The 14,888-nt window shown below is 37.7% G+C and overlaps 3 protein-coding genes and 1 pseudogene across 5 annotated transcripts; all 4 read left to right on the plus strand.

Annotated features, from left to right (window-relative positions):
- On the plus strand, window positions 92-5,170 carry LOC104766244 (serine/threonine-protein kinase tricorner-like). Of its 2 annotated transcripts, XM_019241470.1 has the most exons (15): window positions 92-472; window positions 716-802; window positions 939-1,328; window positions 1,789-1,963; window positions 2,369-2,452; window positions 2,535-2,776; window positions 2,879-3,104; window positions 3,280-3,359; window positions 3,458-3,542; window positions 3,701-3,832; window positions 3,924-4,037; window positions 4,155-4,202; window positions 4,298-4,382; window positions 4,475-4,531; window positions 4,662-5,170. In XM_019241470.1, exons 3-15 carry the CDS (start codon window positions 1,105-1,107, stop codon window positions 4,814-4,816), a joined length of 1,707 nt encoding a protein of 568 aa, XP_019097015.1. In that variant the 5' UTR covers window positions 92-472; window positions 716-802; window positions 939-1,104; the 3' UTR covers window positions 4,817-5,170. The 2 variants fall into 2 exon arrangements, with proteins under 2 accessions (XP_019097015.1, XP_010488387.1); XM_010490085.2 differs by lacking the exon at window positions 716-802 and having other exon boundaries at window positions 93-472.
- On the plus strand, window positions 5,330-6,800 carry LOC104766245 (uncharacterized protein At4g14342). The gene is made up of 4 exons (XM_010490086.1): window positions 5,330-5,432; window positions 5,625-5,710; window positions 5,790-5,913; window positions 6,524-6,800. Exons 1-4 carry the CDS (start codon window positions 5,427-5,429, stop codon window positions 6,569-6,571), a joined length of 264 nt encoding a protein of 87 aa, XP_010488388.1. The 5' UTR covers window positions 5,330-5,426; the 3' UTR covers window positions 6,572-6,800.
- Window positions 6,886-9,383, plus strand: LOC104766246 (putative pentatricopeptide repeat-containing protein At3g23330). 2 transcript variants are annotated; one of them, XM_019241469.1, is made up of 2 exons: window positions 7,178-7,332; window positions 7,445-9,383. In XM_019241469.1, the coding sequence occupies exons 1-2, from the start codon at window positions 7,178-7,180 to the stop codon at window positions 9,099-9,101; spliced, it is 1,812 nt and encodes a 603-aa protein (XP_019097014.1). In that variant the 3' UTR covers window positions 9,102-9,383. The 2 variants fall into 2 exon arrangements, with proteins under 2 accessions (XP_010488389.1, XP_019097014.1); XM_010490087.2 differs by having other exon boundaries at window positions 6,886-9,383.
- LOC104767784 lies at window positions 12,700-14,693 on the plus strand (annotated as a pseudogene).

Raw genomic sequence — 14,888 nt, forward strand, 5'->3', positions numbered from 1 at the left:
TAATCCATCATTAATGTCAAATATTTGAGATTAAACCAATTCCCAAAAGTGTTACAAAACGAAGTCCTATTTTGTTGCCCAAACCCAAAGAGAAGCCAAAGAAGAGCAGTTGTTGGTGTTTGTGTTGAGTCTCTCTCTCTCTCTCTCTTTTGTAAAATTTACACATCAAAAGCAACAAAAAAGCTTTAAACTTTCCTTTCTCCTTTCTCTTTCACTGCAAATATTTTCTCTAAACCCACAAAACAAAATGCGAAATTTCGTAACAAGGAATTGAGAAGAAATTCAATTCCCTTGATTCGAGGGTTCTTCTCCACTCCTCTCACTTTGGTTCTTCTTCTATCTCTGTCTCCTTCTTGTGTTCCAAATTCTCTCGACGCCCCCTTGTTCTTCTTCAGTGTATCGGTCTGCTTCATCGGAACCGTTTGATTTGAGATTGAGAGTTCTGCTGCATTTTCTCTGAATTTACCCTAAAGTACATATTTTTCACTTTCTTTTGATTGTTTTGAAATCGATTTGGGATTGCTTTCTCTTCAACTGATCATGTTATTGAGTTTGTTTTTGGTTAAGTAATCATGGGCAATTCTCAAAAATTGTTCTTTTTTTTTGTTTAGATATGTTTTGATTTGGGAATATACTTGTTAGGGTTTGGCTAGTGTGTGATAAAGTTTTAGAAACTGGTGAGAGAGTAAAGGTGTCAACTTTTTACTCGTTTCAGGTTATTTATTTTGTACCAACTTCACCGTTTGGTATAAGTTCACGAGGGACTTCGCATTTGACTATCAACAATGTTCAGAATTGATTGGTTTAGCTTATCCTTCTACCTTGTCTCTTTTGTTGTTGTTTGCCAATTGTTCAAACGTTTCTTGTTACTTTGAATTTGGTTCTTTTAGATGTGTGGAGTCAGTGTGAACTTATGTTTTTGTTTTATCTTGTTGTAGGTGCAAGGCACTGGGGAAATCTGTCCAGTCGCTTGATATCTGAATATTATTGTTGTACATTAGCTCTGGAGTAGACTTCATAGTTCGTGTATATCAGACTCTCTACTGAGTTTTACGTAAAGGGTGTATCTTGATATTTAGGTTGGGATCCAATTAAGGGGAAGCGATGGATACTGCCAAAGCATGGCTGAATAAGTTAAAGTCTAAAGGGAAGGAGAAATCTTCGAAAAAGAAGGAAGCTACTAGAAGTAATGTAAAGGATGGATCCAAAACAGCTGGAGGTGAAGAAGCTGTGTCAAATGTAACAAAGCAGAAGGCTGCAGCTGCGAAACAGTATATTGAAAATCATTACAAAAAACAAGTGCAAAGTCAGCAGCAAAGAAAGGAGCGGTATGGTTTCATTGCATATTTTTAAGATATAAAATGAAGTTTTTGTTCATTAGCATATATTTTCGTGACACCTGCACAAGTTTATGGCATACATATGTCTGTCAGCATAATTTGGTCTTATGCATGGAAAGATAGTCATTTATTTGGTACCTCCCAAGGATCAGGAAAATTAGACATGTGTTGTTGACGATTAGCAATCGAAAGGAGTCTTTTAGAGTTTGATATCCTTAGGAGAAATTTATTTATCCGAGATGTTGATGTAAACTCATAATGTGGATTGACGAGAAGTTGGTGTGATGATTGTATCTTCCTCTCCCTGCTTTCTCTGGAAGTTTTTGTTTGTGGGCTATAGCTATGGAAGAAAATTTTGGTATAACAGATGTTTTCTGCTATTTATATGGGAACTTCTATTCATATCTTTTGCCTAAGAGCGTGTTTTGGGTAATTGCATTTGCTGCAGACGTGATATGCTGGAAAATAAGTTAGCTGCTGCAGAAGTCCCTGAGGAAGAGCAAAAGAATTTGCTGAAGGATTTAGAGAAAAAGGAAACTGAATACATGCGCCGACAGAGACATAAAATGGGAACTGATGACTTCGAGCCATTGACAATGATAGGAAAGGGAGCTTTTGGAGAGGTATCATTAATGTTACTGTAAACTTTTTCTTCTCTCACTGTTGTTTTGTTCAGCATCTCTGCACATCATCTTGATCGTCTCCTGTGAAATAGAATTGTTGAAACATCATTGTTTGTAACGGTTGGCCACCTTAAAGGGTTTGCATTCATGTGTACTTGATATTTGGGAAGATGAACCTACCTGCAGTAGTTTTTGTATTCTTTGATCTATAGTGAGCTAGTGGCCTGTATGGTTTTTGCCACCTGAGAATGATTACAAGTTTTATTTGCACTCAGATTGCTTTTTCTAGTTTTAAGCATGAACCAGGCGTTGGGGATACTGCTTAAAATTTGAAATGTTCATGCTAACGTTGACTAAAAGTACTTATATGGTTTTTTTGATGTGTATTCTCTTCCCTTGATGCAGGTTAGGATATGTAGGGAGAAGGGAACAGGCCATGTCTATGCGATGAAAAAGCTTAAAAAGTCTGAGATGCTTCGTAGAGGCCAGGTATCTCCTCCAAGCTGCTTTTATTTGATATATCTTTATTTTTTTCTTGGAACGTGTTTGTTGAAATTTGAATTCTTTTCAGGTGGAACATGTGAAAGCAGAGAGAAATTTACTTGCAGAGGTTGACAGCAATTGCATTGTGAAGCTGTATTGTTCTTTCCAAGATGAAGAGTATTTGTATCTTATTATGGAGTATCTACCTGGTGGAGATATGATGACATTACTTATGAGGAAAGATACACTTACTGAAGATGAGGCAAGATTTTATGTTGGGGAAACGGTCTTAGCTATTGAGTCCATTCATAAGCACAACTATATCCACAGGTCTAGTGAAGCAATCAGGCTATCTGAATAAAATTATTAGCTCTTGAGTGGATTTTATTTTTACTGTTCTAAGCATCTATTTACTTCTCCAATTTGTTACAGAGATATCAAGCCTGATAATCTGCTACTCGACAGAAGCGGTCACATGAAACTATCAGATTTTGGATTGTGTAAGCCATTAGACTGTAGTATTCTTCAGGAAAAAGATTTCATAGTTGCACACAACGTTAGTGGGGCTCTACAAAGTGATGGCCGCCCTGTGGCACCAAGACGCACCCGCTCGCAAATGGAACAACTGCAAAACTGGCAGAGAAATAGAAGGATGCTTGTGAGTTTATGTTATACAAATCATTCTTTTCTTGTTCTGAGATGTCCACTTATGCAAGATTGAGCAAACAGTCATTAGTCATTACTTTACTAATCTTAGGAAGTCTTTTCTCTCCGTTGGTATATAAGTTTTCTGTTCAAATACATTTTATTAAGTGAAATAATATCATTTACAGGCTTATTCTACAGTTGGAACTCCTGACTATATTGCTCCAGAAGTTTTGTTGAAGAAAGGATATGGCATGGAATGTGATTGGTAGGTGCAGCAAACTTGTTGCGCTTGTTCTGTTTTGTTTCTTTAATTCAGAATAGTTGTTGTTGATGAATTCTTTTTGGGGTTTTTTATTCCCTTAGGTGGTCTCTCGGTGCGATCATGTATGAAATGCTTGTGGGATTTCCACCATTTTATTCAGATGAGCCAATGACAACTTGTAGAAAGGTATCCAATCCTCACTTTAACTAACTTCCATTAATCTTAAAGTTTTGAATTCGATTTAGTTCTTGATATTCTAATGATGCGTCTATGGTAATATGTGCAGTCGCCTACCTTTTAACCTTTCATCTCTGAATATCTTCTTGTTCTTTCTTCTAATGCAGATAGTAAACTGGAGAAATTATTTAAAATTCCCGGATGAGGTTAGGCTATCACCAGAAGCCAAGGATCTTATTTGTAAACTTTTATGCAACGTAGAACAAAGGCTTGGAACAAAAGGAGCGAATGAAATTAAGGTGCTTTGTGCTTTAAGATTTGAAGGTCCCTTGTCTGAAGACTCTTGATAAATGATGCCTATTAAACGCTTTTTGTTGGCATTGGTTATAGGAACACCCTTGGTTCAGAGGTGTCGAATGGGAAAAATTGTATCAAATGAAGGCTGCTTTTATTCCCAAAGTCAATGACGAGTTGGACACTCAAAATTTCGAAAAATTTGAAGAGGTAAAAAACTAAATGTTCCTATCAGAAAAATGGTTTAAATATCTTGATAATGGCACTGGTCCAGTGATGGGTATGCAGCTGTTGATATAGAACTTAATATAAAATCTTCTGTAACAGACTGACAAGCAAGTTCCGAAGATGTCAAAATCAGGTCCATGGAGAAAGGTACAAATTTTGCTTGCTTCCATGCTTATATGCAATGTGTTGTCAGTAGCATTCTTAACATTAAAATGTCTTTGTTTGTTTTTTTGTATCTCCAGATGCTCTCATCCAAAGACATTAACTTTGTGGGTTATACTTACAAGAACGTTGAAATCGTAAATGATGATCAGTTACCAGGGATAGGTAGAATCACACTTACATAACTGATTTGACTTGTAACAAAAACATATCCCATGTTTGCTCGGTTCTTATCGATGTTGTGTTTACTGTTGCAGCTGAGCTGAAGAAGAAGAGTACAAAGCCAAAGCGACCATCAATTAAATCCTTATTTGGTAAATGCAATACTGAAAACCAATACATAGATAACATTATTACAATGTTTTTGTCAGTTCAATTTGTCAGAGTTGCCTGATATATTATATAATATGGTTTTTAGCTCTAACCAAAAAAAACATTTCACAGAGGATGAATCAGCCAGTAGCACAACAAGTCACCAAGGAAGCTTCTTGAAACTCTTGCCAACGCAGATCGAAGTCCCAGAGAAAGAAGGCAAATCCAGCTCATTTAGTGAAACCCTATCATCCTCTGCCGCGCGTTTCGACAATGCCACAGCCTAAAACCACCAGACTCTTTGCTACACAACAAAAGAAGGTTTGAGGTGGTGGCAGATTCATCATGGTTGGAGAAAGTACAGTTTCCCCTTTGGGAAATGGATTGTTTGATTGTTGATAGAGTGACCTTTATAAAGGATTTGTTCAACATAGGGATAATGTTTTGGGTTCATATCTTCTTCTTGTTCAAAAGGTTATTTTTTTTATCTGAAGCAAAAAGAAAAGTAAATATTCCTCTTTCAGAAAAATGGGTTTCATTTGTTTGATTGTTTTGTTTGTTTGGGACTTGGGAGTAATCAAATTTGGTTTGTACCATACAGTTTCTATAATTACAGAGGAGATTGTTTATTTCCTCTCCTACACACTATCTCATGAATTTGAATTGGTTTGATTGCAATGTACGTTTTTGGTTTGGTATTTTTGTACCGGTTATTATAGCCACGTGTTCCGAAATTTCATAGTATTAGGCCAGGCGGTCTGGCCCAGATACATTCTCAAGGCCCAGTCAGTTTCTCAATAAATTATGGAACATTAAAGAAGAACCGACGGCACAGAGCAGAATCTGAGTCTGTGTATTTGAATCTTCCCGAAGAGCTTCTGCGAAATCTCTGAAAAGATGCAGGTATGTTTTCTTCGATTCGAAACCCTAGTTTTGTTTCTTGTTCTTCTTTATCTCCAATTTCATACGATTTCTTGAAGATTAAACTATGAACAGCTGAAATCTGGGAATAATTTGCCTTTTAGTTTTTATTTATAAAGGTTAGGTTTTTGTTATGAAATCTCTCACTTTTTGTTTTTGTGGGTGTTTGTGCAGGCGAGTGATAGGTTTAACATAAATTCTCAGCTTGAGCATCTTCAAGCTAAGTATGCTGGTACGGGTCATGCGGATTTGAGCAGATTGTAAGTTTTTTTTTTTTTTTTTTCTTCAGGATTCTGGATTTGTGGACTAATTGGTTATTTTTGTATGTTTATGTGGTAGTGAATGGGCTGTGAACATTCAGCGTGATAGTTATGCTTCATACATTGGTCACTACCCAATGCTTTCTTACTTTGCAATCGCTGAGAACGAATCAATTGGTCGAGAACGCTACAACTTCATGCAGGTTTCTTGCTTCTCGTGTAGTTTCATGTCAAGAATCATATTGAAATTGTTAATGTGTTAGTGTCTTAAGGGACAGGAAGAATCAGGGTTAGGATTTATGATTCTAGGTTTTTATAGCTGATGAGGGTTTGTTTCTAATGGTTATGATATGTTTAGTTTTCGTCTGGCTCCTTTTTGCAAGATTGTGTCTATGCAATATGTATATACTCTCCGTTGCTTCATTCTTTTTACTTTCCATTGTACCCTCAAGATTCAGTCACTTTGCTTATAGCTTTTACTTAAGTTTAGGCAGCTCTATTAGGTTACTTGGCTATAGCATTGCTGATCAATAGACATCCTCCTTCTATGGGTTACAATCAGTTTAAAGGGTAGAAATTAGTTCATGATGTCTCGCACCAAAGTTTGCAACTGAGTTACTAGTTTAACCTAACAAGGGAATATATTAGAGACAATGGAGATTTGGAACTCCTAATAGACTGACATTGCAAGGCGGAATTAGATCTTTCCCTTCTAATCCATTCTACAAACTCGTCTCTGATTCAGAATAATGTCAATCTCATGTTTTCCCGTTTGGCTAATAACTCCAAAATTCTTTGATTTTTTTTTTGCAGAAAATGCTTTTACCTTGCGGCCTTCCTCCAGAAAGAGAAGACGAGTAAGAGAGCTTGCAAGTGTGTCTGTTTGTGTGGCATTTGGAATCAGGAAACATTCTATCATTCTACTTCTTAGCACTCCTCTTCTTTCGTCAATGTAATTGCCAAAAAGGCTTCTTCTTGTTTCTAGTTCATAATGCAGTTCTTGATTTTAGTATTCCGAATTGGTTGATACTTTGATACCAACATGATCGAAACTTTTGTACTTGGTTATAAAATAGTCTTCTTGATACAATTGTGTCACCTCAGTTCCTGAATGAAAAATTCAGTCTTTTTGCTATTCATTTAAAAAGTTGGAGTTTTTAAATAGATGACCAACAAATAAAAATCAAACCTTTGTTGTTTGTTAATGGTGAATCCCTGAGGAAACAAAGAAGTATCACACTCATATCTTAAGATGAGTTCATCAAAAACCCTAATCAAAACCCTGATTAAGAACCCAACTCGGATCAAATCCAAGTATCAAGCTAAGCAGCTTCACGCACAGTTCATCAGAACTCAATCACTCTCACACACATCAGCTTCAATCATAATCTCAATCTACACAAACCTCAAACTCTTGCACGAAGCTTTGCTTCTTTTCAAAACGCTCGAGTCTCCTCCTGTTCTAGCATGGAAGTCAGTAATCAGATGCTTCACAGACCAGTCTTTATTCTCCCGCGCGTTAGCTTCGTTCGTCGAAATGAGAGCTTCTGGGAGATGCCCAGATCACAATGTGTTCCCTTCTGTGCTGAAATCGTGTACGATGATGACGGATTTGAGATTTGGTGAGTCTGTTCATGGGTGTATCGTTAGGCTTGGTATGGATTGTGATTTGTATACAGGTAATGCGTTGATGAATATGTACGCTAAGCTTTTGGGTATGGGTTCAAAGATTAGTGTAGGTAAAGTGTTCGACGAAATGCCACAAAAAACTTCGTGTGACGATTTAAAGGATGAAACTTGCATTATGCCTTTAGGAATGGATTGTGTGAGGAAAGTTTTTGAAATGTTGCCTAGAAAGGATGTTGTGTCCTATAACACTATCATTGCTGGCTATGCACAGAGTGGAATGTATGAAGATGCTTTAAGAATGGTTATGGAGATGGGAACTACTGATTTAAAGCCTGATGCTTTCACTTTGTCCAGTGTGCTTCCGATATTTTCTGAGTATGTTGATGTTATTAAGGGAAAAGAGATTCACGGGTATGCGATTAGGAAAGGGATTGATAGTGATGTATATTTAGGGAGTAGCTTAGTTGATATGTATGCAAAAAGTGCTCGGATTGAAGACTCGGAAAGAGTGTTTTCACGCTTGTCTCGTAGGGATAGTATCTCATGGAACTCGCTTGTAGCTGGTTATGTACAGAACGGTAGATACAATGAGGCTCTGAGATTATTTAGGCAAATGGTGATGAAAAAGGTTAGGCCAGGACCTGTGGCATTCTCAAGTGTGATTCCTACTTGTGCTCACCTAGCTACGTTGCACCTCGGGAAACAACTTCACGGATATGTATTAAGAGGTGGCTTTGGCAGTAACATATTCATATATAGTGCACTTGTCGATATGTACTCGAAATGTGGGAATATTAATGCTGCTAGGAAGATTTTTGACAGGATGAATGTACATGATGAAGTATCATGGACGGCTATCATAATGGGGTACGCGTTACATGGTTTTGGACATGAAGCTGTTTCCTTGTTTGAGGAGATGAAACAGCAAGGAGTGAAACCGAATCATGTGGCGTTTGTTGCTGTACTAACTGCTTGTAGTCATGTGGGGTTGGTAGATGAGGCGTGGGGATATTTCAACAGCATGACTAAGGTTTACTGTTTAAACCATGAGTTAGAACATTATGCTGCTGTTGCGGATCTTCTAGGCCGTGCAGGGAAACTGGAAGAAGCATATGAGTTTATTTCAAAGATGCGTGTTGAATCGACAGGTAGTGTCTGGTCTACCTTGTTGTCTTCTTGCAGTGTTCACAAGAATCTTGAGCTAGCTGAGAAGGTAGCGGAGAAGATATTCGCTATTGATTCTGAAAACATGGGAGCTTATGTTCTGATGTGCAATATGTATGCATCTAATGGGAGATGGAAAGAAATGGCGAAACTGAGATTGAGAATGAGGAAAAAAGGATTGCGGAAAAAGCCAGCTTGTAGTTGGATCGAAGTGAAAAACAAAACTCATGGGTTTGTTTCAGGAGATAGATCGCATCCGAGTATGGACAGAATCAACGAGTTTCTTGATGGTGTAATGGAACAGATGGAGAAAGAAGGGTATATTCCAGACACAAGTGGTGTGCTTCACGATGTAGACGATGAACATAAGAGAGAGCTTTTGTTTGGACACAGCGAGAGACTGGCTGTTGCCTTTGGTATCATCAACACAGAACCTGGCACGACGATTAGAGTGACTAAGAACATAAGGATCTGCAGGGATTGTCATGTCGCAATCAAGTTTATCTCGAAGATCACGGAGAGAGAGATTATTGTAAGGGATAATAGCAGATTCCACCATTTCAACCGTGGAAGTTGTTCTTGTGGAGACTATTGGTAATGAAGTCTGAAATTTTTTGACTGTGTGTTTATCCAGAGTCAGAAACGACAACGTCGCATAGGTAACATACGTTACATTACAGTGCTTGTAGTGCTAGGCAAAGAAATGAATTCGTACCGCTAAAGTGAAAACAATTCTTTTTGTGGTGTGTAATTGGGATAGTTCTTGAGATGTAACTCAATTCTCATATGACCATGTGATCTTTCAGAGCTCAGACCAACAGTATCATCGATAGCCGCCTATGTGGTCATATGTGATCTTATATCATTTAGTTCGGCCTAACTTTACAATTATCTCTTCTGTTTAGTGGTCTCTCATAATGCATAGTTGTTCTTTAATCTTAGAATGGCAAACACGTTTTCAATAAAATGTTGCTTTGCCTACAAATTATACATTTATCTTATTAGTTATAACGATCATGGACAATAACGAATAACGAATAACGAATAACTTATTTTTTGCTTTTTCAGAACAATAAAGTACTATATAGTTACAGGACCGAGTTAGCACTTAGTTTGTTTAATCGCGTGGTGGTCTGAACATAGTGAAATCATTACATAGTAGCGGAGAAGCTTTTTGACCAACGACACTAACCTACGACACTTTACTTTCCTTTTGGACACCAACCTACGACAACTTCACTTATAAATATTTCTATTCTTCTTTCTTTTGTCTTAAGTCTCTCATCCTCCTCTTCTTCCTCCTATTCTCTGTCTACTTCCTCTCCGCGTCCATCGCTGACGATGAAGCGACAATGCTCACTTTGGCTAAATCGTTTAGTCATCCGCCAACAGACTGGTCAACAACTACCTCGTCTAACAACTACTGCCGATGGACTGGCATAAGCTGATCTCCGGCCGCGTTTCCATTGTGAATCTCGAGAAAGGTTTAGTCGGGTTTATTTCTCCGGCCATTGCAAATCTCACTTCTTTGAAAAGTATCTACTTTAATGACAACAAGTTAACCGGCATTATACCTAAGGAGTTGACATTTATGACTAGTCTACGGTTCATCGACGTCTCCAACACCAACCTCACCGGGAAAATACCGAAGTTCCCGGCTTCGGTTAAGTTTATTTACAAACCTGGTAACTCTTTGATGGAAACTATTGCGGGAGATTCTTCGACAAAACATGGAACCGATGCTAGTTGGAGTGTTGTAAAGGCTTGTGTGATCACTTTCGCAATCACGATTTTTCTTGTCTTTTTAGGATAGGTGGCTCGAAAAATCGTTCTAAAAATGAGGAACAGGGCGAGCGATGATGTCTCTGATGTTGGTGGATCTGCCAATGGACATGGAGAAGGAGAACATAACGTCAACACAAGTACTGATGAAAATTGTAGGGATCCTTTGGTTCTTGAAGGTGGAATCGTTTCTTTTTCAGTGGAGGCTCTTCGTGAGGCTACAAATGGTTTCAGTGACGAGAACATATTGGGAAGCGGTGGTTTTGGTGTTGTGTATTCGGGAAAGTTACAAGATGAAAACAAAGTTGCTGTCAAGAGGATGAACCTTTCATCAATGGGTGGTCAAAGAACGACACAGTTTGACGCCGAGATTGCCGTGCTCGCCAAGGTTAGACACAGACACGTGATCGCTCTATTGGGTTACTGTGTCAACGAGGACGAGAGATTGCTAGTGTACGAGCACATGTGACAGGGAAATCTAGGACAGCATTTGTTCGAGCCAGATAAACATGGTTACTCTTCTCTGACTTGGGAACAGAGAGTGAGCTAGAATCGCTCTGGACGTGGCACAAGGTGTTGAGTATTTCCATCGTTTTGCTCCAAAACACTCCATTTTCTCTAAATTATGTTTCTATATTCAACACTTTGTGTATATTTTATATGTATGAATATTCCATTTCTCTAAGTTCTGTTTCTATATCCAACACTTTGTGTGTATATTCTATATGTATATATATAATACATGCGTGCGTGTGTAAATCATAAGGAATAATCAACGCCAAAAACTCTTTATACGCTGCTTCATTGTATCCAGACACACAGGTTTGTGATGATTTTTTTTTTCTTTTTTTTTGTGTGCTCTTGATGAAGTGTAATATTGATATCGGTCAGAGGATCAAGACTTCAGGGTTTATGTTTAGTAGTGTAACTCCTTGTTACTTGTTTAGCGAACTAACTACACGTTCTTGATCTGTCCTAAGGAAGATAACGTTATCGCATCCTTCGGAGCCATCGTACGTGGAACATCGTGAAAAGGGTTACGATCATGCTACTCTCCGAACACCGACGGTATCAATCCAGGTTCGTACTTCGCCGCCGATCAAGTCGAATCGTTAGTTTTTAGTTTCTTGATTTTTATTGGTTTTGATGTGGTCAGACTCACGCACTAACACGAGGATCGAAGACTGTTACATAATCTCCGGCGACGAACACGTTCTTGATCTGTCCTAAAGAAGATAACGATTGTCTTGGTAACTCCACTTCTACTTGTTATTTAACTAGCATTATACTTATACCCGGTGCATAGGAAAAGTTTTTTTTTTTAATCTTTAATTGCATTCCAATTTTACAAAAATAAAGTGAATCTAGAAAATTTTTCTTATAGTTAACGTACTTAATTTAAAAATCACATGGCACACATTAATTGACTAAAAATATGCCACAAATACTCCATAAAACATAGTTATAGTAATATTGACATTTTTTTCTCTTCATTTTTTTCTGGTTTAGCTTCGATATTCTTACCACATATCACTGTTTCATTGATCAACTAACATATATTTAGTTGAAATATATATATATATATATATATACTTTTTTGTTTTCCATTTTAAGACGTATTTTTATTAAATTTTATATTTCTAAAAATTATATGTTTTCACGTTAACTGAATACTGATTTTTTTCAAAATTATGTAGTATTACTTTTTTCTTTTTTTCATTTCTCCACAATTCCCTTTTATATATAATTAATTTTCAAATATTTTTTTACTTATATATGTCAAAGGATGATAAAGTGTGTGCTTTAGAATATAAAGGATTTCGTTTTGTATTTTATCTTAAATTATAAAATTATCTATTAATATCTTTTAAACATATTAATTTTTAATTATTAGTTATATTTAATTTTATTAATTAGTTATATTTTTAATCATATTATCAGTAATAAAATTATGAATACTAATCATACGATATATTTTATCAAATCTCAGAATTTGTTTAATCATATAATATTTTATTTTATCAACTAATATTTATTTAAAATAGTATTAATATAAAATTTAAATTTATGCATAATAGAAGTTGTTAGATAGCAAATTTTTTTATGATTTATACCATGAAAAATAAAAATAACAAATAAACTATTTAATTAAAATGAGTAAAAAAACTATTTAATTAAAATTTTAAGTTTTTGTAGATGTGGTTTATTATAAAGAAAATTAATTGAGCTTGGGGTTTTCAAAGTTTCTCATATTTTATTTTTATTAAAAATCGAAATCTCCATTTTTATTTCTACCTTTTTTCTTTCATTTATTTTGATTACTAGAAAGTCTCTAAATCAAATTAGAAACTCATACATAAAATCACATTTCTTATTCATTTCTCTTTTTTTTTTTCTTTTTTATAGTTTCAGAGATGGCTGCCAAGAAAGATGAATTCATCGTCAAGCAAATCTCTCCAAAGCTTGGGGGAGAAAGAGGAGCTCGAAACCCTCACGGCCCACATCTTCACATGACCTCGTTGAGCAGATGGAGTTTCTTTACTTAGAAGTAATCCAAGCCAGGAACAAGAACAACAACACTGTTGTAATCCCCATCGTCGAAATCACTCTCGGAAACTACAAATCCTCGACTCAAGATCTGCCAATTGGACAAAATATGGAGTGGAATCAAGTCTTCGCTTTCGACAAAACCAAAGGTGATGTCTTGTCCGTTACTCTCAAAGACGGTGCGACCAAAACCGTAATTGGCAAGCGAAACTTCAAACTGGCCGCGGAGATTCCGACTAGGGTTCCTCCCGACGCAAGAATCGCGCCTCAGTGGTACTCTATGCAGAGTACCGAAACAGGTCATCACATGGATTTGCTGATGTCGGTTTGGTTTGGTACACAAGTTGATGAGGTTTATCCAGAGGCTTGGTTTTCAGACGCCTCTGGAGTGAGTCCAAGTTGCGTGATCAACACGCGACCTAAGGTCTACCTAGCCCCAAGGCTCTGTTACGTTAGGGTTAGCATTGTTTCAGGTCACGATTTAATTTCTTCCGATAGTAGACGGACTCCTTCGCCATACGTGACGGCAACTCTAGGTAAAGTACATCTCAAAACCGGAGTTATTTCCGGTGCAAACCCGTCATGGAACCAAGATCTAATATTTGTTGCATCAGAGCCGTTAGAAGGAACCGTGTGCATTGAGGTGATGGACAGAGTCGACGAGCAACACGAAGAACGCATAGGGATGTTAGAGAAGAAGCTCTCAGAGATGACTCCACTTAAAGTTCCAAGTTCCAAGCTCTCAGAGATGAAATGCCGGGTAAGGTCGAACCGGCAAGCAATTCGAGGAGGTTCGCAAGCAGACTCAAGTTGAAACTAGCGACTGATCAGGCTTATCACGTCGCTGAAGAATGCGTCGAATACGCGAGTGACTACAGAGCTTATGTCAAAGGGCTATGGCCGTGTGTGCTCGGGAAATTGGAAATCGGTATTTTGGGGGCGACCGGTTTAAAGGGAAGAGACGAGAAAAAACCGGGCATTGACAGTTATGTGGTGGCTAAATATGGGAATAAATGGGCGAGGACTCGAACAGTGGTTAATAATGTCGCACCCAAGTGGAACGAGCAGTATTCGTGGGATGTCTATGAAAAGTGTACGGTGTTAACGCTTGGGATCTACGATAACCGAAAAATCTTGAAAAACTTTATGAAGAAAGATGTCCCGATCGGGAAAGTGAGGATCCCATTGAACCGTGTACACTGTGACTGGATTTACACTTGCTCGTATCCGATAATGAATTTGGGAAGCAGCGGACTGAAGAAAATGGGAGAGCTTCAGCTCGCGGTTCGCTTTGTCTATGTTGCTGAATTGAACGCACGGTATTCAGCTCCTACTCGTTGGATGTTACCTAAAGCTCATTACAAGTCTCCATTGTCCATGTATCAGGTCGACAAGAGCACAAGCAGTGGAGATGAATTGTACGAATCTTGAGAATACTTTGCCGCCTCTGGGAAGCGAAGTCGTGTCGGATATGTTGAAGCCGAAGAGTAAGAGTTTCAGTATAAGAAAAACGGAAGCTAATTTTGAAAGGCTTGGCATACTCTATAACAGGTTCGCGTGGTGTGTTTCGACCATTGCGTTGATCGGATCCGGGAAAGAGTTAATTCCGAAATTCGTTGCATTTTTTGTGAGTTGTGTCTTTATATCTTGGGACTACTGGGTGTTGTGTTTGGTGAATACGTGGCTACCTGTGATTTGCATTGTGCTTCTAGGTGTTACGTCAGGGGTAAAGATAATATTGCGCCATCGGAACGGTACTCCTCCTCCTCCGTTGATTTCCATGGATTTGAAGCTCTGGAAACTGGACTGGATCAACCTAGACGAGTTAGCAGAAGAGTTGGACTCGTTAGGGATAATGTAGCAGATTCCACCATTTGGTCCAAATTCAACCGTGGGAAGTTGTTGTTCTTGTTGAGACTATTTTTGACTTCATGTTTGTCCACATAGTCAGAGCAAGAACGCATCGGGAACATATGTTTTATTACACTGATTGTAGTGTTAGGCAAAATAAAAGTTAATGGAACTCGGCCAATTTCTATCTTTCTATCTCTATAGG

This window comes from Camelina sativa, chromosome 19 (assembly GCF_000633955.1).
Source record: "Camelina sativa cultivar DH55 chromosome 19, Cs, whole genome shotgun sequence".
Classification (NCBI taxonomy): Eukaryota; Viridiplantae; Streptophyta; class Magnoliopsida; order Brassicales; family Brassicaceae; genus Camelina; species Camelina sativa.